General features: G+C 36.1%; 1 protein-coding gene across 1 annotated transcript in view; it reads right to left on the bottom strand.

The window, feature by feature from the left end:
• The window catches only part of kif1ca (kinesin family member 1C, a), a 58359-nt gene that overhangs the window by 17720 nt on the left and 15633 nt on the right, over window positions 1–25006 (bottom strand). Inside the window, exons 2-14 of the mRNA XM_079871505.1 lie at window positions 24481–24614; window positions 12648–12724; window positions 11396–11575; window positions 8225–8290; window positions 7290–7468; window positions 7063–7174; window positions 6908–6985; window positions 5875–5940; window positions 5620–5698; window positions 3570–3648; window positions 3328–3476; window positions 1964–2124; window positions 885–964 (exon numbers count right to left, since the gene is read on the bottom strand). Coding sequence (XP_079727631.1) covers window positions 885–964; window positions 1964–2124; window positions 3328–3476; window positions 3570–3648; window positions 5620–5698; window positions 5875–5940; window positions 6908–6985; window positions 7063–7174; window positions 7290–7468; window positions 8225–8290; window positions 11396–11575; window positions 12648–12724; window positions 24481–24586 — 1412 coding nt within the window. The 5' untranslated portion in view covers window positions 24587–24614. The remainder of the gene's footprint in view (window positions 1–884; window positions 965–1963; window positions 2125–3327; window positions 3477–3569; window positions 3649–5619; window positions 5699–5874; window positions 5941–6907; window positions 6986–7062; window positions 7175–7289; window positions 7469–8224; window positions 8291–11395; window positions 11576–12647; window positions 12725–24480; window positions 24615–25006) is intronic.

Genomic DNA, 25006 nt, shown 5'->3' with positions numbered 1-25006 from the left:
GAATGGTTAGTTGAAGAATTTATGTATCTTATGTGTAGTTATCTTCTAGTCATTGATTAGCATATTCTGTCTTGATAATCTATAAATCGTGTTCAGGGGGCGGGGTTCATTTTAAATTTCTACCAGCCGTTTGTTGTAGTCCTTAAAAAACGATTTCTTTAAAAGCAAAGATCTCCCTTTGCTTTGAACTTTGAGCGTTGTAACTTTGCAGATGTTGTTTATGCTCAAACAGCAACATTACACACTAACTAAAGTTAGAAAAGTCAAATCATAATCAACCACCCCTTTAAGCTATATCAAACAAGCAAGAGTGCCATTTTCTCAAATATCAGCACGATTGTAAATCTCATGTTGATTTTATAACGGTTAACATTTCGTTAATTCTATACATAATATTGCCTTTTTTTTTAACGAAAATTTCCCAATGAAATCACAGCAGAATCGTTTTGCGTTCAGTTTAATTAACGATTCAACGACCGTATCAACCGTTTGAACGTCAGTGGCTCGACTCAGTGGCTCAACTGGCGGTTTTAGTTTCGCTGCTTATAATATATAACGCTGCTCTGTTTACGGTTTGTATATCCACATCCTAGCTCTTTCCTTTTTGAAAGATCACTGTCACATGCTTGTATGAAGACTTATTTCCTATCATACAGGCACAGAACGTGTGTGTTCGTTGGCCACTGGCTGTAGTCTTTGCAGTGGATTCAAGCTCAACTTTTCAGCCCAGATGCTTTTGTCGGCCCTAGTTCTTGTGAGTTTGGTGTATCAGTACATTTACATTCACAGGGTAAATTTATTCCATAAATTACATCCTAATTCAGTCCATTACAACAGTTTATGTTATAATTGTGCACACATTTTGAATACTGCGAACACTTCACCTGTCTTGTCGAATCGACTCGGTTTTCCTGAGTTTCTCTTCCCATGTTTCATTCAGCTCTGCAATTATCTTCTCCGTTTCCTGTTGGAGACGGTCCAACAATGGCAGTCAGACATATTTTTGGTAAACATACATGCATACATACATGCATACATACATACCAAACATACATGCCTACATACCATACATACATGTTTTTGTTTGAACATTCTGAACATTCTGCATCTGCTGACATTGGCTTAGTTGACATCATCTTTTGGAAGGTGGAGTAGCTGCTGAACTTAGCAAAACATCTAACATTTGTTACCAACTTTAATACTAAGCAGCTGAATTATGAAAATACCTTCCCCAACAAGCTGTTGCTGTTCTGGTATTTGGCTGTTGTTGGTAACAGAAGTGTCTGTAGCCGCGTTTCCATTACCCTTCAAACTGCACAATTGTGAACTGAAAATACGGCCAATGGAAACACGTCAATTTCGCAAAAACTCCCATTTATCGCAAAAAAGTTTTTACGCTCACAAGAGGTGGTTTTTCAGGCAATTCAAAAAAGAAATATTTCGCAAAACTGCAATGGAAACAGTTTTTGCACATTTACAGTCACTTGACGTAGATGACGCGGTGTGTTTGGACAGAATACGAGACAGAGTTCTTTATTAAATTCATAAAAGACAAAAGAATTACAGGAATAATGGATTCTAAACCTCAAAGAAATGCCACAATCAAGACCTCGAAGCAGATCTGAGGGAGAAACACCCAGAAACACATCATATGTGCCGCTCACAGTATAAGGGTCGTTCCTTACCATTAATGCTTGGAAAACACATCTACGTTTCCTTCCATGAATAATACTAATAATGTCTAGTGTGGTGGCTGTGATATATATATACCTAACAACATCCGTTGCCATGATTTTTGGAATGACTTATCGCGAGAGGAAAAAATTACGTTTTAGTCGCATAACATCGGTTAATGGAAACGCCGTCATTTCGCAATAGTTTTTAATCGCTATTTAGAAGGAAAAACAATTTTTGCAAAAGATTTGCGCAAATCTGTAATGGAAACGCGCCTTGTCATGTGTACCTTTAGTCTCTCCACGGCCTCCTCTTGGCTGATGTGCTCAGTGGGACTCGCGGGCGTCTCACCCTCCATCGGTGCATCAGAGGTAGACTGTACATATGAGAGCGAGGGCTGATGGAGCTCACTTGATGCAACTCCTAAAGAGGGGCGGCCCGTTTCAGACCCTGAGAGAAAATGAGCATGCGAGTTATTTATTATGAAAAATGACTGTGACAGTCTACAGCTAAAAGACACCATGAAATCAAAATTAGAAAGTGTGTCTGTTAACGTTTGTGCATCATGTGACCATGCAATCAGATTACCTGCCCTAATACTCATTGCTGTAATGCAAAACCATTTAATTTCTCTAATACGGAAAAATACACTACCATTCATAAGTTTAAAAAAAATATATATATATACACACCTTTGTTTAGCAAGGATGCATTCAATTGATCAAAAGTGGCAGAAATATTAATTAATAATATTAATTAATATTTGAATAAATGAAATATTTATTCAAATAAAATACTGTTTTTTAAATGGTAATATTTCACAATATTACTGTTTTTAACGTAATTTGATCAAATAAATGCAGCCTTGATGAGCTTTTAAACAGTAGTGTACATTATTAAAAATGTTTCATTTTGCTGAAAAAAAAGAACATTTCTAACATTTTTAGAATAATACAGTCATTTATTATTTTGAGTAATGAGAATCACAAATGAGAATGAATTTAGAAATTATGTCTATGCAAAAATTTGGTTCTAAATATAGGCTTAAAATATATTTACATTTTTTCTTGATTTTGTGGTGAAATCTGACAAACATGTTTTAGTGAGATATACTCACATCACTGCATATTGATATTAGGCATACCAAAGACTCTGAAGTTTTATGCCATCTTATATAGACAATCTTCAATTCTGCTTTAAAGTTGGCATGCAACCAAAATAGACAATTCTTTTTTTTTTTTTATGAAATATTGCAGTATTTATTATAAATGATTTATCCACTCACATTATTATATTTTTTTATATTCATGTGCCTCAAACTTTAATCAAAATAACTTCCCCTCCCTCTTGCAGCAACAGCTCTTCTTTTCTCTGATGACGAGGGCGGGGCAACCTGTCACTCACATGACATCGACCAATAGCAAACCAGAACCATGCAATAAATTCCCCATGGACAAAATCAAATCCCTCCCTACATTTTTTCTAGTTCCAGATGCCGTTTCACATCCCAATAGGGAACAAAAGAACATGAACTTTCATTTTATGCCGACTTTAAACAGCTGGATGGCAGTGCGTCTCCAAGACACGTTACCCATGTTTGCCTATTTTAGCACTGTCCACTTGTGAACAGACCTCTGTGAAAGCTGTATATACCTGAGGCAGTGATGAGGTTGCTGAGTCCCTGAGACAGGAGGAGCTCTTTGAGTCTGTTGACCTCGTCTTTGAGCTCCCGGACGAGACGTGCGTTTGGATCCTCATTTATCACAGCGTTGCACTTTATCTGCTTTGCTCTGTCTGCATACCTGCAGCGGGACACACAGTGCTGGAGCTTACATAGTCGAAACAGGGACAATGTACCGCACATCATGCTGGAAAAGAAAGAACTGTGTTTTTACCTGAGAGTGCTGAGTGTTTCTTCATAATTAATATCTGCTGGGCTCAGAGCAGCGATCATGGCCGTGCGAGAGTTTCCACCTGCAAACACAAACACTCTATTAAACGTCAGTGTTTAAAGACTTGTTCGATCCAAGAACAAGAGTACACTACTGAACACACTCCTTTATGTAATCAAAGTTAAAAATGAATACATCAATAACAAATTTAAATAAAGCAATGATATATAGCTTATATAGAGAGAAGTATTTCTCAATTAAGTAAACTTGTTTCAAGTTTTTCAAGAAATTATTCAAGTAAACTTAAGACAGTAATAAAGAAATAAATGAAGAGAAGTGGTTTGATATTGTTGTTTATTTAAGATTAATAAAATAGTAGAGAGTGACAGGTGTAGAAGGCCTTATTTTTGCCCACCTGTTTAAAAATATAGGGTTGGTAAGATTTTTCTTAATGTTTTTGAAAGAAGTCTCTTCTGCTCACCAAGGCTGCATTCATTCAGCCAACCAAAACATTAATCTTGTGAAATATTATTACAATTTAAAATGTTTTATTTGAGTATATTTTAAACTGTAATTTATTCCTGTGATCAAAGCTGAATTTTCAGCATCATTACTCCAGTCTGCAGTGTCACATGATCCTTCAGAAATCACTCTAATATGATGATTTGCTGCTCAACTTTTATTATTATTATTATCAATGTTGAAAAAGTGTTTTTGCTTATTCATATTTTTGTGGAAACCATGATTAAAAATGTTCTGTAACATTGGGCCTCATTCACCAATATCTTGAAACTTCAGGGCATGTGCAAGAAAAGATGGAGAAATGTCCAAAAGACGCACAGACGGCGGTGGTCCACCGATCAGCAAACGAAAAAAGAACTTCAGTAATTCTGAAATAGAAATTCTACTGCAACAGGTAAATGCCAAACGAGGCATAATATTTGATTTAATCAGCTTAATTGCTGATGTAAATTGCAGTGTTAGTGTTTCTTTGCATACTATGATTTTTTTTTTTTCAACAAATGATCAGAAATACATAACAGTAAAATACTATCATTGTAAACGACTGTAGAATTAGTAACCAATTATTTGGAGAAAACTGTCATCACTCAAATGTGCGTAAGAGTGCTCTTGAGTACGCGTAGATTTTGTTCTTAGCTAAGAACAAATCCAAGATAAGAAAATATTAATGGATGTCAGAATCTTCGTAAAAAGTGTGTAAGTGGGGTTTAAGAACACATTTCTTCGTAAGAACGGTTGGTGAATGAGGCCCATTGTCTTTACTGTCATTTTTGATCAATAGAATGCATCCTTGCTGAATAAAAGTTTTATTTTCTTAAAAAATGTATATCTTTCTGACCCAAAACTTCAGAACAAGTCAAGTATTCTGGTTCCATTGACTTTCAGGACAGAAATCTCTTGTTATACTAAATTTATCTTTATTTATTTATTTATATTTCAAGTCAGTGATGACAGAATTTGGGGTGAACTAATCCTTTAAATATAGCAAATTTCTTAAGACAAAAAATAAAATAAAATCATCAAACATCTGTAAGTTACCGAAACCCCAAAATATGCAAGACACACAAGATTTGCTCATTTCATTTTAGATATTTGTTTCTGTTACCGTTGAATCTTTTGTTGTGATTGTCTTCAGAAGTAAGAAAGAGACAGAAGAACGTCTCCAACTCAAGGTTTTTAACATAAGACAATGTCTTAATCTTGGACCGATAGAAGAGTTAATTAATACATAGCTGGATATCAAATATACTTCTTGTTGACTGGTTTTAGGTGTCAGACCAAACTCTGTGCTAACTGCTTTTATATGCAGATCTTCTGATGGGACATTCATGGCGTGTCAACAGGGTCTAACAACACATGACCCAAAAGCATCTTATTGGTCGATGAGTTTATTTCAGTGACTCTCTAAACGAAAAAAATAAAAATAAAAAGTTCTCGTCAGACCAAATTTCGCCCCTGTATGAGCAGATCTATAGGAATGTATCGTTTCAATACAAAGCCTGTGAATAGGCCTTTAGACAGAAAGACATACCTAGATTTTCTCTCAATAACCACGTGAGCACAGAATCCCTGTAAGGAATGAAATCAGAGCGTCTCTTCTTTGAGCCGTGCTGTGGAGGGGAAGTATATTGTTACCCTTGACAAAGAACTCAACATTTGAGACAAAACACTGAAAGACGAGTGAAGACAAGGAGACGACAGATGGGATACAAACAGAACTGAAGAAGCAGAAAGAAACAAAGGAGAGACAGAAAAATTAATGAGCCCAAGAAAAAGAAGCTCTTACCATGTCTGCCAGTGCCGAGATGACTTTACCCAGTGTTGTCAGAGATTTGTTAATATTGGCTCCCTCCTGAAAACAAACAATACTTTTAACTGATCTGATAATACTTGAGATTAAAAGGTTAATTCATTCAACCGAAAGTGTAATTTGTCATAATTTACACAGCAGAATGTCCAAAGCTTTTCTGTACAGTTAGGTCACTTGAGATGTCAAGCTAAAAAAAAAAAATAAAATAATAAAAAAAAAAATAAAAAAAAAAAAGACCCTAAATCTGTGATTAATGTCCTATTCAAGCCATAATTCAGGAAAAATTCCCTTCCACTCATATAGCTCATTCCAACGTCCACATTCTCAAATGTATCATATACTTTTATGCATATCATACATGTAGCTTCAGAAGACTTAATATCTCTCTCTCTCTCTCTCTCTCTCTATATATATATATATACACTACCCGTTAAAAGTTTGGAATAATTACAATTTTTGCAAGAAATCTCTTATGTTCACCAAGGCTGCATTTATTTGATCAAATACACCGGTAAAAACATAAATATTGAAAAACATTATTAAAACTTAAAATAACTGTTTCTATTTGAATAAATATTTAAAATGTAATTTATTCCTGTGATCAAAGCTGAATTGTCAGCATCATTACTCCAGTGTCACATGATCCTTTAGAAATCATTCTAATACACTGCTTTGCTGCTCAATTATTAATAATGGCTCTTATTATAATAATATTTTACCATTTTTTTTTTACTGTGTGTGTGTGTGCCTGTCTCTCTGTCTATCTACTTCATATATAAGTCATATGAACTACTTTTATGATACGTATATGCAGTATTTTAATTCCGACATCCCGTTTGTGCTTCCACTGTATGAACATCCTTCAGAATATCTCCTTCTGAGCTCCACAGACAAAAAATAAAAGTCAAATGGTTTTACAACAATGATGAGGGTGGGTAAATGATGACAGCATTTTGTTTTTGTTTAAACTCCTTCCTTTAATTCAGAACTAATATGACATCAAACACACCTTCAACCTCAAGCCTTTGGCTCCAGACGAGTCGGCTCTCTCACTTCCAGCCAGATCAACCAGGCTGATCTTGCTCACCTGAGCGTTACACAAAGAAACCAGAGTGAGAACAGAAGAACAAAAAAAAAGGAAGTTTTCTAATCTCTTACACACACCTTCTCAGTGTCCAGGCTGGTCATGTGGTCGTGTCGACGCTGTGTGAAGAGGATGGTGAAGACCGCATGCGAGCGACTGCTGGTCTCGTTCATATTGGTAGCAGCAACCGTCCTTCAAGCAACAGAAATATGATTGATAAAAGTTAATCATTGACAGATTAATCGATTATCAAAAGAGTGCTTATTTTTAACCTGAATCATAATCATGTTTGTGTGTATAATAATACCTGGCTTTGTTGCCAGTGTCCATGAGATCTGCAATATCACTGTAGTTTGTAACCGCCATTTTGGAGAGGTCTTCTACGTAAGGGCCCATTATAGGGTGCTCTCTGACCCTCAAGGACCCTCTGCTTTTTGGGTTCAACAAGTCCCGAACCCGCTCGCAGTAAATCTCCATATATGAAACCTAAAAACATATTATACAAAGTAATATCAAATCCTTTATTGACTATATAATATATAAAGAGTCGGCTTGTTAATCTGAAGGCACGTGCTTCATGAGTCTATGCATCAATGGATGTCCAGAACAATTATCCGTTTTAAAGTGCCCCTATTATGCTATTTTAAAGGTTCCTCATTTAATTTCGGAAGTCTCCTACAATGTGTTTACATGCATCCAAGGTAAAAAAAAAAAAACACACAATTTTTTTCATAATATACATTGCAGGATCTCCTTTTTTCTCAAAGTGTCTGAAACGGTTCAACGAAGGATTCGGTCTCATGAAACTGCATGAAACTCGACAGCCTGCTCTGCTCTGATTGGTCAGATGGCCCAGTCTGTTTTGATTGGTCGACCACTTACCGTACGTGTCAGAAACCGAACGACCATTACCATATCTGAATTTCCGCTCCAGATCTTCCTCACTCTTAATACACCGTGATCCGAACAGTAATGATGGTGTCATTTTTTTCCAGAATCAAGTCTCTTTTATTTGTTGTGCACACTCTTAATACACCGTGATCCGAACAGTAATGATGGTGTCATTTTTTTCCAGAATCAAGTCTCTTTTATTTGTCGTGCACTTTCATCTTTAAAACTTTGCAGACTGTTTACATTCACATACAGCTATTTTACACACTGCATGAAAAGTACTATTGGAAAAAGCATAATGGGGCACTTTAACTCTGCAGAACACAGTGGTTTAGACACACACAAACATACCTCTACAGAGAAGGACAGGTCAGGGTCAGTGTTATCTGCTGTCTGCCTGAACAAATCCTCGCACATCTATAGGGAAAAATGCACAATGAGAGAGATGTGATCACTAAAAGTGCTCAATTCAACACAAATACAGAATAAATCATTATTTTAGCGTGTGAGAACCACTCGCTACTATAAATGATAAATGGACCCAACTGTTTTTGTTCATTACAAATTGCAAGCATGTTTGAGCTTCTGTTTACCAAATTTGAGTGCTCTATGCACGTTCACTGATCAATGTTTATGTGTGATTATTACACGGCTCTGTGGAATACTTGATTCTGATTGGTCAATAGTGCCATCCAGCGGTACGTTATTAAAATAACGGTAGCTAATAAAATATTAAATCTTAGTCGAATCAATATTTTGTGTACAGTTATTTAATTATGCCATCCAGTATCGTGGACTCGCTCTCTCGTTTCATACAAACGCAGCTGCCGCCATTTTGTGACTATTGTTTTGTACACTGTTGGATTATGAGATACAAACAGGTACGATTTAAAAACAGTTTAATCTGAAATCAATATATCTTATCCCCATAACTATTTATGTGGCGACATGCTGTGCAATAAGTGATATGACTGTATACTGTATCTCTTAAATGTCCGTTTAGTTTGAACTTGCCGCGCTGCGATTGCTCTCTCGTTTAAAGACCTAATCAAATATTTCAACTCAGATCAATATTTCGTGTCTAATTATTTACTTATGTGGCAAGTAGTCGTGTAATAAGCTGATCAAGATCCTCATCATCCTGTCGGGGGTTATTTTGAGAGAACCACCGGCTGGATGTACATTATCTCTGACATGAAAGCCTAACTTAAATGTGTTCATCATATATAGTGATCATGTCTTTTCAGAAAACTTGGATTAAACATCTAGATTTACATGAATTTCTTTTGCAATAGGTTTATGAAGCATTAGATTTGTGGGTGAATTGACTTTAAATGGAAGAACAATCATTTCTCAGATTTCATTAAAAATATCTTCATTTGTGTTCCTAAAATGAACGGAAGTTTAACGGGTTGGGAATGACATTAGGGTGAGCAATTACTGACAGAATTTTCCTTTTTGGGTGAACTAACACTTTACGTGATGATCATATAATCAATCACATTGGCACACAAGCCTTAAAGGTGAAGTATGTAGTTTCTGCCACACTGGAGGAATTACACAAAGCCACGCCTCCCTCAACTCAAACATCACAGATACAGCTTTTACAGGCACTTGTGAAGGCTTGTCTCAACAGGCAGAAGTAGACTAACAAAAGGTACAACATACACTCACCTAAAGGATTATTAGGAACACCATACTAATACTGTGTTTGACCCCCTTTTGCCTTCAGAACTGCCTTAATTCTACGTGGCATTGATTCAACAAGGTGCTGAAAGCATTCTTTAGAAATGTTGGCCCATATTGATAGGATAGCATCTTGCAGTTGATGGAGATTTGTGGGATGCACATCCAGGGCACGAAGCTCCCGTTCCACCACATCCCAAAGATGCTCTATTGGGTTGAGATCTGGTGACTGTGGGGGCCATTTTAGTACAGTGAACTCATTGTCATGTTCAAGAAACCAATTTGAAATGATTCGAGCTTTGTGACATGGTGCATTATCCTGCTGGAAGTAGCCATCAGAGGATGGGTACATGGTGATCATAAAGGGATGGACATGGTCAGAAACAATGCTCAGGTAGGCCGTGGCATTTAAACGATGCCCAATTGGCACTAAGGGGCCTAAAGTGTGCCAAGAAAACATCCCCCACACCATTACACCACCACCACCAGCCTGCACAGTGGTAACAAGGCATGATGGATCCATGTTCTCATTCTGTTTACGCCAAATTCTGACTCTACCATCTGAATGTCTCAACAGAAATCGAGACTCATCAGACCAGGAAACATTTTTCCAGTCTTCAACTGTCCAATTTTGGTGAGCTCGTGCAAATTGTAGCCTCTTTTTCCTATTTGTAGTGGAGATGAGTGGTAACCGGTGGGGTCTTCTGCTGTGGTAGCCCATCCGCCTTAAGGTTGTGCGTGTTGTGGCTTCACAAATGCTTTGCTGCATACCTCGGTTGTAACGAGTGGTTATTTCAGTCAAAGTTGCTCTTCTATCAGCTTGAAGCAATTCAAAATTGCTTAAATCACCTTTCTTTCCCATTCTGACATTCAGTTTGGAGTTCAGGAGATTGTCTTGACCAGGACCACACCCCTAAATGCATTGAAGCAACTGCCATGTGATTGGTTGATTAGATAATTGCATTAATGAGAAATTGAACAGGTGTTCCTAATAATCCTTTAGGTGAGTGTATTAGGAATACTTTTGGCTGTGTTGCTATGTGTCATGAGTAAGCAAATAATATAATATAATATAATATAATATAATATAATATAATATAATATAATATAATATAATATAATATAATAAAGTAATATAATATATAGGTCATATATAAGTCAAATAAATATTTCATGTCCACATAACTATTTACTTGGTGAGTAGTGGCGTTATTCGCAAAAACATGATTTTTAAAGTGGTCTTGATGTGCATTTTTTATTATTTTAGTATGTTTCTTGATGTCGATTTATATATTTTTTTTATTTTTTGCACAACCACATATTTGCAAAATAATAATTTTCTAATCTCATACTGACCTTCTGTCAGAAACCTTTGGCTTTGGTGGAACATCTTTATGATGCTCACTGTCATTAACTGGCTTATGTCGTTTTGGCTAATTAGTGAGGCCTGAAACTTACAGTATTGTCTAGTACAAAGAGTAGTACACTATTTGAAAAGATCAAAGAATATTTGATTCCTCATGCAAAGACATTTCTCAAGAGCCGTTCATTCCGTTATATACAAAAAAATTAAATTAGCACAAAAAAAATAAAATAAAATTCTGCACTTTTAACACAGACAAATCGACTAGTCATTCAGACCACCCACCTACTAGTAGATTTTGAGAATATAGCTTTACTTCTCTATAGACTACAATGTTTTTCAGTCATTTGGTTCGTTTTGCAATACATTAAACATCAAACATATCCTGACTGGCTGTGATTCCATTGCTTTGTGCATTTCACTTGTGGATAGTAAAATGACTTGTTTCATTCATGCTATCTTCATACAAACACCTGTGGTATGATGCCTTGCTGCCCAGGATCTTGTTTTCCCATCATTGTGTACGACTTCCCTGCTCCGGTCTGTCCATAAGCAAAGATACACACGTTATAGCCCTCGAAAGCATGAAGCAGCATCTCCTCGCCAATGTCCTGATACACCTTCTTCTGAGATGCAAAGGATGGGTCTTCTTCCTGCAACACAGCAAAAAAGGACAAAGTCAGAAGGAGTTTTCTGTGATCAGATGAATGTCTGAGGAAGATGAGAGTGTTTAATAAAGGCCCAATTCACATATTTTTCAACTAACTAAAAGTGCATACATCAGTGTTTTTTTGGTAATCGATATCTTGAGTATGCAGAGCATTCACAGCTAAAATGTGCATGCATACAATGCAAGTACATACTTTTAAATATGCAGTAATACAGTATTGGTTCATACTAACAAATCATAAAATTGCATCTTGAATTGATGGACACTTTATTGCGTATCGTTTGCGATTGCATGCAAGATGTGGCATGGCTTTCAATCAAGTTTTTGAGGAAACTGTTTCGATATGAACTTTAAAGGGGATCTATTATGCACTTATTCAAAGTCTTGATTTTGTTTTTGGGGTCTACTAGAATAGGTTCTTACTTAAATGTTAAAAACAAAAAACATTATTTTTAACATTATTTACATTGTGCAGCTACACTCTTCCCAGTCTGTCAGTAACACCGTTTAGTTCCAGTCTCTATAAAGCCCGTTCTTCTGAAATGCAGAATGTGCTCTGATTGGTCGGCTGGACCAGATGTGATTGGTCAACCACTTCAACCGTGTTTGGGAAATGTCCCACCCATTACCATAACTGCGAGTTTATAACTAACTCTCAACCACCCCTTTATTTTCCATATCCCTTGGGCGAGAATTATTTAAAAATGAATATTGTGATGTGTTTGTTCCTAGAAGAAAACTCAAGACTACAATGGAGGCGTTTCAGGGAGTTCAGAAACAGTGACACTGATATAGAGAATATTTCCCTTTAGATTAGAGCGACATTGTAACTTTTCAGACCTTCTTCAAGCACAAACAACAAAATTACACACTAAAGAAATTTTAATATGTAAAAAAGCATAATAGGACCCCTTTAAGGACATCATAGACATTAACACATCACTTTCTGTTACAGTGTACCTTTGTGTAAAGATGCTTTGAAAATCACCATACAAATACATTTATTATTATTGACAGATTCATACATTAAAAAAAAAAAAAAGTTTCCAACTTACTGAATTGTGTGACCAGTATGAATAATCAAACGTGAAGTTCTTGGGTGAATCCTTGGGTTGTTTGGGATTAGTAATACCTGTAAAACATACACATAATTCAGCAGACTAATTTTGCACATAATACTGGCAACAAAAAAACAACAACTGTATTTTTAGGTAAAAAGTTAATTATAATTTTGAATTTGTTTCTGTTTGAAATAATTGGATGGGAGGCGCACTACAAATAATGTTTGGTGTAGATAATAACTGAGGATCTGGCAACCCTGGCTTGAACTACAGGTGATTCATAGGCTCAAATAGAGCCTGCATTAACATACATATTTTTAAACTGTTAATGCATTGCTGTAATGTTAACTTCAACACAAGAGCCATTTTCTTCACACAAAGTATTTCTGACATGTTTTCCCAGCCCCTTTTGATTGACATGATATAATCGGCCCTGATCATGGGCTAATTTTAAACAATCCGCCGATAGTGAAAATAATTGCTTTTGGCAGATTGGTATTGGCAGTTACGCGTACATCAGTGAATCCCTATTAAATACTCAGGGATTTCTGAACACATACTAGTTGAATAATTGTTCAGATAACCCACAGACTACCTAGTTGATTTATAAAATTTGAAGCTTTTCAAACCCCTACTATGCATGCTACCAAGGATAAAGGTGTCATAGTGGTTACTATATTATATAATATAATATAATTTAGCACGTCTGGAATGCTGTACTGACTAATCAACATCCAAGAACTGTTATATTTACATTTGTAAGTAAGCAGTCCTTGCTTCTTAAAAGTTGAATTGAATGGGAGTATCAAGGAGCAATGGGGGCTTTTCTTAGGACTACTATTACCAAGTCATGTCAACACACAGTCCTGTCCATCCATCATGAGCTTAGAAAGATCCCAGCTCTGCAAACACTGCAGGGACACAGTGCTTCCCCTCCATACACATTTCTTTCAGTAGTTTTAAAATGACCTTTGACATCATATCCCTACCAGGCCCTGAACACAATGAACACTCAGTGAAAACTGAAAATCCCCTCTCTACATAAGCTGCATACAAAACATCTCAAACAGACCTCAAAAGTATGTACACTTAAACTACACTTAAATGCAAGAATGTCACAGATAAAACGTCAAATCAAGTGGCGTCAATTTAACGGGCACACTTCTATAGTGATGAACAGGAGACTACAGCAAATACAGCGTTTCTGCAGGTTTTATGAAGGTAAATTTAAGACTTTCAAAGACCATTTTAAGGCTAATTAAAGAAAATGTAGGGAATGTTAAGGGTTGAATACCTATGCTCCCAACCACTACAATATGGAAATAACCTTTACTGTACTTTCTTATCACGTTGCAATTGCAAACAAGTGATGTTCTTCCTCAGTATTTTTATTTTGTTTTCCAGTCCAAATGACTGATTCTTCAAACAAGATGCATTAACAAAAGAAGCAAAAATGGCATGATACGAAGTTATGTTCGGTCAATGGGCTCAAAAAAAACATAATTCAAGGGAAAATGTGTCTTCATACCTAATTAACAGATGTTTGTTCTTGTTTTTTTTATTTAAATGTTTTAATTTCTCAGAAACCAAGACTTCATATATTTTGCATCTCAAGTAAATGTAACTCGATTTAAGGATGTTTATATATTTATATAAGAAAACAAGTCAAAAATACTGAGGAAGATATTCTTCTTTCTTAAGGTCTTAATTTCTTAAGGTCTAAAAGGTCTTAAATCGGAGTCATGACATTAAATGCACTGTAAAAATAGTGCATTTAATGTCATGACTCCGAATTAAGACCTTTTTGAGGACTTCATTTATTTATTTTTTTAAATGTATATCTAAATACACTTCCCAGTCAAATATAAAGTTGCAGTTTGGATTTAAATAGGCAAATGCTTAAGAGTCTATGACTGGATCATTATTGCAGCGATTATTATGTTTCTATAGCATGCTTGGCAAAAGTTATTCTAATCCTAACTGATGGAGTGAGTAGCTTTTCATTTCTTAAACAACCATGTTTGAAGACCCATCATGGACATATTCCAGAATGACAATGTCAAGATTCGTCAGGTTGAAATAAAATTGTGAAAGAACGGTTGTAAAAAATGTATGGAAATAAATGTTGTAATGTTATTTCCATCAAGAGGCACATTAGTTTTTGGTCAAGATCTTGTATTGATAATGCAAGTCCAGCACTCTGTAAAGTCTCCTCCAGCACATCCTACGCACTACGCTAATGTTAGTCTACTTATTTCTGCCAGTCTGACCTATAATGCTGCCTGAATCATAGTCATATACTGTTCGTTCATTGGCCAGAGCAGAACTCTAAACTATATAATAAAACTATATAAGAACTATAAATATATAAATATATAATGAACTAAATTAATAACTTTTTTTTAAAACAAAACTGAAACATCACTGAACTTACTTAAGCTGGACTGTGACGCTATTTTCTTCTGGAAACAAACTTTTTTGCATTATTTTCCTGGTATATCGCTGTAAAGCTGCTTTGAAACAATCTGTTATTGTAAAAAGTGCTATATAACTAAATGTGACTTGACATCCCAAAGACTTTAAATGAATTTAAGATCTGGACTCAGAGGAGCCGATTCATGTGTGTAAATGATTCTTCATGCTCCATTCTTTCACTGTTTGAGCTTGATGAGTCTTGACATTGTCATCCTGGAATATGGCCATGATGTGTTTCACACACAGTCCATCGGTTAGGATTAGAAGATTTGTTGCCAAACATGCTAGAAACATAATCGCTGCAATAATGATCCAATCAATGGGTCTCATTCATGAAACACGAGCAGAACGAATTTGTGTGTAAATCGTGTGTAAAGTGGTTCTGCCGAAAATTTTTCGGATTCATTAAAATGTTCGTATTTTCCAAATGTTAGTTGGTACGAAATAAATCTACACCTGCTCCCAGCCACGCGTAAATAGTGCGTTTAACATCCGAACGTTTTGCTCATTAATAACGCTGCATTTTAATTAACCTTAATCGGGTACATATTTACACAGCATTTTGAAAAAATATGATATATAGTAATTACATACGGTTTTTCTTTTTACTTTTATTATGAGAGCCAGTAATAGCATCTGCAAACGGAACACAAGTCCGCAAGTCACAAGTGTTGCAGTCAAGCTTCATGTCGAACCATTTTCTTTTCACTTCTGGGACTGTTCGATTAACAGATGAAACTCCATTAACTGCATCTGTAATATGCTGCCAAGCTTCCTTTTTTTAGGACCTGATACGCCACTATGTATGCTTGAAAATAAAATGTGGCGTTTTGAACGAACTTCTGATAATAAAGCTTCAATTTCTGCATCTGAGAAATTTCTCTTTTTCATTCGCTTTTGAGAAGACATGTTGAAATCCTTCGTTTGGTGTCATAACATGATGCCCATATATAGTTGTCAGTCGGATTTAATGGGCGGGATTTATGGTAATTAAGAATGAGCGTGCACGTGCGTCCCATTTACGACTGATTGGAATTCATTAACACACACACACATTTCACTATCACATCTGACGTTTACCAAGTATTTGTGAATCAGGAGAAGAGTTTTCGGGAAGGTCTCTTTACGCGCAAATCACGCACATATTTACTCGTATATTTACGAATGTTTCATGAATGAGACGCATTGACTCTTAAACATTTGCCTATTTAAAACCAAACAGATTTTTATTTTTTGGGGGGGCCGGGCAGTGTACAGGGTTCTTGCAGGTTTCAGTTAGTCAAATTTAAGACCTTTTTAAGACATTTTAAGACCATAAAGATTGAAATTTAAGACCTACACGACGCATTGCCAAAAAAATATTCAAATCAAAGAATTCATTTTATTTCAATGAATTCAGTAATTGAAAAAGCATTAACTTAATTTACAGATAAAGCAATGACATTAGTAACCTTCCAGACCCAACAACACGTGTCAGAGAAAAGAACAGAATCAGATATCATTTTTTTATAGAAAATTGTACTTTGCATATTATAGGCCTACTGTAAAAAACACATAATTAGTTGATTTTAGTTGATCATAGTTGATCATAACTAGAGATGAAATGGCATGAATATTTCATTTAATTATTATAGTGCCAAAAATTATCACTGTTATCACAGAATCCTGTTCAAAAAGTACTAATACTACACAATGAAATCAATTCACCAAGTCTTATGTCGAAAAACAGCAAATAACAAATAAAATTAGCATCAATACGCACTAACATAAACATTAAAATAATACGATTAAAAATGATAGCCAGATTTTAAAAGTGTCTTGCAACATGTTATAGACTAACATGGACAAGCTCAAATAAAGTTGACAAAAAAGGTTTTTATAAAAAGATAAACCTCACATATTTCAGACTTTAATTTATCTTTTTTTGACTCATTCTTTTTATAAAAAATGATTTACTGACATTTACAATACACTTTAGCTTATCTTTTATTATTATTAGTAAAATTCGGTCCGATGTTCCCGTCTGTCGTTGCTATGCAACCATGCACTGCGCTCTCCAAAATGACCAAAAAGTTTTAGTGGCTAATGGATTTCCACCGCCGAAAAACGCTTGCTGTAGCTCTGTTACAAGATTTATTTACGGAGAAGAGAAAAACACCCGTAGTGTTTGGGTGCACACACATCCTTCATGTCTTTTTTCATGTCGCGGCGCCTGGAAAAAAACGAGCGCGTCACTTCAATTATAATGAACTTGAGCGCGAAAAAGACGCGATATGTGAACTGCCTCTTGGCGAGCGACTTCGATACTTTTTTGCTACTTTGTAATAACTTTCTGCGGCCAGCGTTTCTGGAGGGTAAAATCTTTTTTAAGACCTGACTAAATGAAATTTAAGACCGCGGATGAAAATCTGGCTGTTTTTAAGATGTTTTAAGACCTTAAATTTAAAGTTCAGAATTTAAGACTTTTTAAGACCCAGCGGGAACCCTGGTGTATACACACAAACTTCATCACAGTCAGTCACAGTAAAAATGCTACTTTGCTTAGCCCCTTCCAAACTTTATTGAAGTTTAGAAACTTATTCAAGGTTTTTATGTGTGTGGAATTGGCAGCAAGAAGAACTGTCTCTAGCACACAAATGTGCCATTGCGACGTGTAGCTGCGGTTAAAAATTAACATTAGTTAATTTGAGATGAAGGTAAAAGTGAAACTCCAGTGAGTAGGGTCATGTAACACGCTAGAAACATAATAATCACTGCAATAATGATCCAATCATTGACTCAAGCATTTGCCTATTTAAATCCAAACAGAGACTTATGTATGTAACATAACATATATTCTGGTTAGCTGTTATTTTGCTGGTTATATAGTTATTTTAGTTAAAGCTGCAGTCCAGAGTTTTTCCTCTTTGTCGCCATCTCTGCTGGAAATCTGCAGCTCTTATTCGCGGAATTATCAACTTTACGTGGGTTGTGCCTCGGCACCGCACAGCGCGGATGAATCCAATGTTTTGAGGAGAAAGTGTGTCTGTCAGTCGTGTGGATTGTGTGGATACTGGCATTCACAATCACAGATTATACTTTTTGGAAGTATGACCAACATAAGAATTTTCACCGGAAAATATCATCTAAACAAGTAACATCCACTTTTGTTCTGACCAACTAAGGGGAAATAAGCATTGCAGTAAATCGCGCTGATTAAATATAACGATCGCTTATCATATCACGTCAAACCGTGCAAATTATACTTTGTTCTCAAATTGTTAACGTTAACAATATCAGCATTGCGTGACATTTAATGCCCTTCCGATATTATCCTTGTTTTCGCATTGGCCGGTTGCAGTCTCTTTTTTCTCCGAAGTCTGAAGTCTTTTGCATTTTACAACGGGTGAACCTCCAGTTGTCACTGCTCATTGTCGTTTGAACCTTTCTGGATCCGCCATCAAATTGATTAGTTTAATTATATCAAGTGCTGTGAGAAAAGGCTATAAATCTCCACCTCCAGCATCCTCACACTCATAGCCGACTAGCCGAGACTCTTCTTTATGTGGACAGATGTGACGTAATGACGCAAAGACATGCTCGAATTTCCCACGGAAATCCACCAGTACCACTGGAATTAAGAACATTATTACAAGCTTACCGTTTTGAATCGAACTACGGCAAGCAGAGAGTTTTGAACACTGGCTGGTTGTGTACTCGCTCAATTTATTTTGGATAATATAACAGCTTTAAGGACATGACGCAGAAAACAAACCAGATCTAGATCAGTTTTGCCCTCTCTAAAATTCAGTTTGATGTAGTTAATTTTAGTGTAAAAGAGAAACTCCAGTGAGTAGGGTCATATAAAGGAAGCCAAAGGGTGGAGAAGGCCCCAGAATAATAAAACACTGCTGGGTAACAATGGAGCACTGCTGCCTTGAGCTCACACAGCTCAGTGTTTGTGTTGGAGGGGGGTCAAACCAAACAGACTGCCAGCCCGGCAGATTCTTTAGATAGAGAGTGCGAGAAAGAGAGAGAGAGAGGAGTAAGGCAAATGCAGTGGAAGAGAGGGTGATGTGGAAACGCTGTGCACAGGGAGACGGGAATGTGAGGTCTGGCAGCCGGGACTGTGTGTGAACGGCAGGATTTCACAGCGCTTTAGGACTGTGGTTTGGAGGCGTGTTTCCAAACTCTCAGAAATTTCCCCTCTTTCAACATGTGGGTGGAGACAGAAGTATTTTTGGATATTACCATGGAAAAGTTCATGGAGAGTTACTTGTAAAAGTGTGGAGCAAGGTTTTTCAGCAGGTCTCGAAATTAACTTTTTTTTTTACTTGGTTGCACTGGTTCTCTCAACTGCTTTAAAGGAACACTCCGACTTTTTGGGACTTTAGCTTATTCACATTATCCCCCAGAGTTAGATAAGTCCATACATACCTTTTTCATTTCTGTGCGTTCTGTAAGTGTTATTTGACGCACCCACCGCTAGCCTAGCTTAGCACAAAGACTGGATGTAAATGGATAGTGTTAGCATAGTAATCCCAATAAGTGACAAAATAATGCAAACATTTTCCTATTTACATGTTGTGATCTGTATAGTCACAGCGTGTACAAAAAACAAGGCTATATGAGACAGAGACCATTTTTAATCGTATAAATACTGGGAACTATATTCTCACTCGGCGTAGGAGCACAGCTAGCGTTACTTGGGCGGAGTGGCTACTTGGGCGGAGTGATCAGCGCAGCACACGAGACGCCCTGTGGTGAGGAGCAGAGAGTTCGCTCAGAGTTGGAGTAATAGAGTCAGCAATTACTAGATAGTAAATTTATAGTTTACAGTCATGGGTGTTCGCTGTATTGTAAAGAGCTGCGACAATAAACAGGGGAGACCAGGTAATACTATGATATTTCATAGAATTCCAACCAAAAACGCTGACCTGATGAATCGATGGCTACTTGTTCTGGGTATCGATCCAAACACACCTGTAAACACCATCAAGAAGTATTTAGTTTGCTCAGAACATTTCACTGAGGACGACTATTTTGAAAAAATGCAAGTTGCCACACGGACCATGAAACGTGTGCTAAAGGATACAGCCATCCCATCGATAAAGACAGGACAAATTGGATCACCTGTTGCTGCGGTAAGTGTTCCGTTATGTTTTGAGATGACTAACATTAGCCATACTGTAACAGTGCCATGCTAATGTAATGTAAACTTAGTGAAATTATTACGTGAATAGGGGCTCCGTGTATCCTCTTTATTGTTATTATTGTGTTGTCATGAACACACTGTATCGCTCAATAACAAATGAGCGGCGCTAAATGTAACTCTCAGGACTAACGTTATAACATTCAACTTGCTAATGAATTGGAGGGGGATGGGCAGTTTTCTTTTTTGAGAAAATGTTTGTGAAATAGTAGGCTAACGTTACTGTCTGTGGGTTCATTGTGCAAAAACTATTTGCCTTGTGCAATTACTCTCCCCATATTCTAGGCTATTGTAATGCAATTATCTAACATTACTGTATTATATGCTGTTGATTACATTTGGTCAGCTGTAATAAATTGCATTTCAAATATATCTATTCCTGTAATAATTTTTTATACATTGGGCATAGTGGGCATAGGTTGGCATGTTCCACATTTACACCACCAGTCCGTGTTCGTTCTGATTCTCCCTTCGACATCAATCTGTTCGACATCTTGTCTTACAGCTTCCAAAGTTTGTAACTCCTCGTCTGTGTATTCTGGCTCAAACCTATATGGTTCGGGATCTTGGTTTGATACACAGTAAAATTCCTCTGAGTCTGACAATTCCTCAAAGTCAGCCATGATCATGAGTCACGTCTAGCGAGTTAGTCACGTTTGTTTTGTTTACGGAACCATCAACAGAACAGGGCGTCTCGTGTGCTGCGCTGATCACTCCGCCCAAGTAGCCACTCCGCCCAAGTAACGCTAGCTGTGCTCCTACGCCGAGTGAGAATATAGTTCCCAGTATTTATACGATTAAAAATGGTCTCTGTCTCATATAGCCTTGTTTTTTGTACACGCTGTGACTATACAGATCACAACATGTAAATAGGAAAATGTTTGCATTATTTTGTCACTTATTGGGATTACTATGCTAACACTATCCATTTACATCCAGTCTTTGTGCTAAGCTAGGCTAGCGGTGGGTGCGTCAAATAACACTTACAGAACGCACAGAAATGAAAAAGGTATGTATGGACTTATCTAACTCTGGGGGATAATGTGAATAAGCTAAAGTCCCAAAAAGTCGGAGTGTTCCTTTAATGTTAAAAAAGTGCTAAAAATACTAAGCTCTTTGACAGATGAAAACATGATGAAATTAAGATTTGATCATTTAATTTGTGATAAATTATTAAATATTACATTATCAAATATTAATTTTATCATGTTCAATAAATAAAAGATTTAGTAAATAAGTATGGAACGACAAATTATTAGGCTAAATATCTAAAATGGTATAACAACGTCTTAATGATCTTTTTAAATGTCTTAAATTTGGGGATGGAAAAACAGGGATAGCTATACAGCTGATGTGATCATTAACTAAAAGGTTATGATTTCATTAAATAAATATAAGCACTGCGCGTTTCAAAGTAGACGCATGCGCTGTTGCACATACAGGCTCACAGTTTCAGAGCAGTTTGCAATAAATGGATACCACGCATTTATGCCAAACGACTGTTTATGATTAGATGTTGATGAATTATGAATTAATGCTCACTTTATGGTGTTTATATTGTAATATGATGCAGATTGTTGTAAGAGGGCATTATATTTTTGAAAATTCTGGTTGCGTTCATGCCATATTGTAATTACCGTAATTACAAGATTTCAACTTGTAAAAAGCACCTATACATCCTCGTAGAGCTCGTACTTGTAAGCTGAGAAGCTCATGCTTGTACCACCTGACTGCTGCAGATTCATGAATGCGTTGATAGTGTTGCCACAGAACCGAATGTCACGTGCTGTCATTTCGAAATTTCATCTCCCTCATCATCTTTTAATGAGCAGCTGGCAATACTAAAGCATTGACATTTCAAAATAAGTGTGTGTAGATGGTGTATTTCGGGCTTGTTAATAATTAAAAGTCCCACATTATGCATAAATGTATATATATACATATACACACACACACACACTAATATATATAAGCAATGTTACCCCCTCATCGCTGAGAAATAGCTTTGCTACTGAATCACTACATATTTTTTCAGTAACATTGGGGGGGGGGGGTAACATTGCTGATATTATTATTAGAAAACTTATTGGTATAAGCATATTGATGACAATTTTCTTCCCACAGATACTAAGAAGCTGCTCTCGCTCCTCCTGCCAACATTTACTAAATGTTTGAGTATTTTATGATTGTACAAGAACGCTAGGTGCAATATTTCTGCTTCAAGCTGTATTTATTATGTAAATATTTACAGGCCTGCTTTAAATTGAATTACTGCCAAGAATTACATTCTTAGAATTCTTATTACCTTCCAGTTCCACAGGGCTTGACGCTTAGCCTACTTTATTCCCAAGGAGTACTTTTTAATACACTTTAGGTATGCATTTGATAATGTATTTTAAAAAAACGGTAACATTGTTAAATATTATGACAATTTAAAATAACAGTTTTCTATTTGAATATATTTTAAAATGTCATTTATTCCTGTGATGCAAAGCTGAATTTTCAGCATCATTACTTGCACTACATCATTACTTGTCTTCAGTGTCACATGATCATTTGTCATTTATTTGAAATATAATCTTTTGTAACATTATAAATGTCTTTACTCAAACTTTTGATCAATTTGGAAGTGGTAGGTAATAAGAATTCTAAGAATGTATGAATTCTGTGGAAATGTGATGATCATATAGCAGAATTGTGGCAACAAATTATGTGCAGAGCGAATTGTGGGGGGGCAAAATGTTTGAAAACGAACAGGCTGATCCATGTTTACCTAGGAGTTACCAAAAAAAGCATAACTTTGACTCAACCACCTCCATGAACCACAGTGGATCAAATGTTTGGAATTTATGCGTTCACATGAAAAGAATGTTGTTGTTGATTTTGAAGACAAAGACAAGGCAGTGTTCAAGTTCTTACTGCATCGAAGCAAGTCAAGTCAAGTCACATTTATTTATATAGCACTTTTTACAATACAGATTGTTTATCAGAGATAACAGGAAAATAATGCAAAAAAGTTTGTTTCCAGAAGAAAATGGCGTCACAGTCCAGCTTAAGTTCAGTGATGTTTCATTTTGTTGAAAAAAGTTAAGTTTGTTTGTATAATACATATATTATTTTAATCTTTTATTAAATATTTTATAAAGATATAGCCATATTTCATTATTTTAATCTTTTATTAAATATTTTATAAAAATATTGCCATATTTCATTATTTTAATCTTTTATTTTAATCGCGTTAATCTTTGCAATTAATTTGAGATGTTTAACGCATTAAAAAAAAAAACGCAATTGACGCAGCACCTTTTTTTTTTTTTGCCTCGTTTTAATGAATTCCTGTTGCGGCTGCTATCGAAAAGGCCGAAAACATGCCGTCCCGTGTTCAGCGATCAGGTTTCATTCTCGCGCAACTTGTTTAGTAGCCTAACTTCACGAGCAGGTCTTGCACTGGAAAAGCAAAGTCCGCTCAAATAACGTGGAATTTCTCAGTAGTAGACTTCTGTTTGCTGAGCTGGTATAGCCATGCTGGGCAACAATGGTAAAATGACCTGCTCTGATCACATGCTCTGGTAATAATAGCTTTGTATGACTATACTTTATTTTGATAATTAGTCAAAAGATAAATTTGTTAAATCGGAGTATGTTGCATAGAATTGAATGAAGAATAATATATTGATGTTTAATATTTTAATATAGGGCTATTTTCTGTCCAATTTGTGTGGACATTTTTCTTTTTCCCCCCTTTTTTTTGTGTGTTGTTTAATTTAATTAGTGATTCTACGTTTAAATATTGATGATTACAAGTTTGGGGGAAATGCGATTAATTAGTTAATTTTTTTTAATCGATTCCCAGCCCTAATAAATATATATATATATATATATATATATATATAAAAAAAAAAGTATACATATATATATCCGCTCTGGAGAAAACCATGATGTCATCGTCCAGCTCAGTTCAGTTCTCATATAATAGTGTCAATGCCGGAAGGTCAATATTATTGTTGAATATTAAATTAAATGTTAATGTCCCCAACTAAGCAAGCCAAAAGCCAATGGCAACAACGGTGAAAAAGGCGACAATGTACAAAAGCACAATGTAGACAGAAAAAAAACCCATCAGTGTGTGTGTGTGTGTGTGTGTGTTTGTGCTGCACTCACAGGTGCTCTTGTCCTGCATCTGGATCACACACTTGGCTCCTCGGTTTGTCTCTCGGCTGTTGAAAGGCCGCACGCGCACCGCCACCTTCACCGAGGACGACGCCATGACCACCAGCAGCCAAACTCCTTAGCACCTGCAGGACAAGTGAACAACCTTCAGAAGTCACAAAACCATTACAATCATATTCATGAACCACTTATTAAAGGCTGAGAAATAGCATCCTCTATCCTTCATCAGAGTAATCCATTTCTCAGAATGTAAAACTTAAGAACGTACTAGGAAGGAATACAGAAATGGTAGTTGATACAATAAACATTTCTGTGTTATTTGACCAAGGGGACAAAGTTTTTCTGGTTGTCATGATATATGACCATCTGGTAGCAAAAAGCATTTATCTCCATTTTTTATTTATTTTTTATCTAAAGCCTGTTGGGTCATTTTATTGGGTTATATTTAATATTTTTACCCAGGTGCTGGGTAGTTTTTCTGTAACTTAGCCTGCTGGGTAATTTTTACTGTCAATAC

This window comes from Squalius cephalus (assembly GCF_949319135.1).
Source record: "Squalius cephalus genome assembly, chromosome: 5".
In the NCBI taxonomy this organism is placed as follows: domain Eukaryota; kingdom Metazoa; phylum Chordata; class Actinopteri; order Cypriniformes; family Leuciscidae; genus Squalius; species Squalius cephalus.
This window is presented reverse-complemented; position numbering and strand designations above follow the sequence as displayed.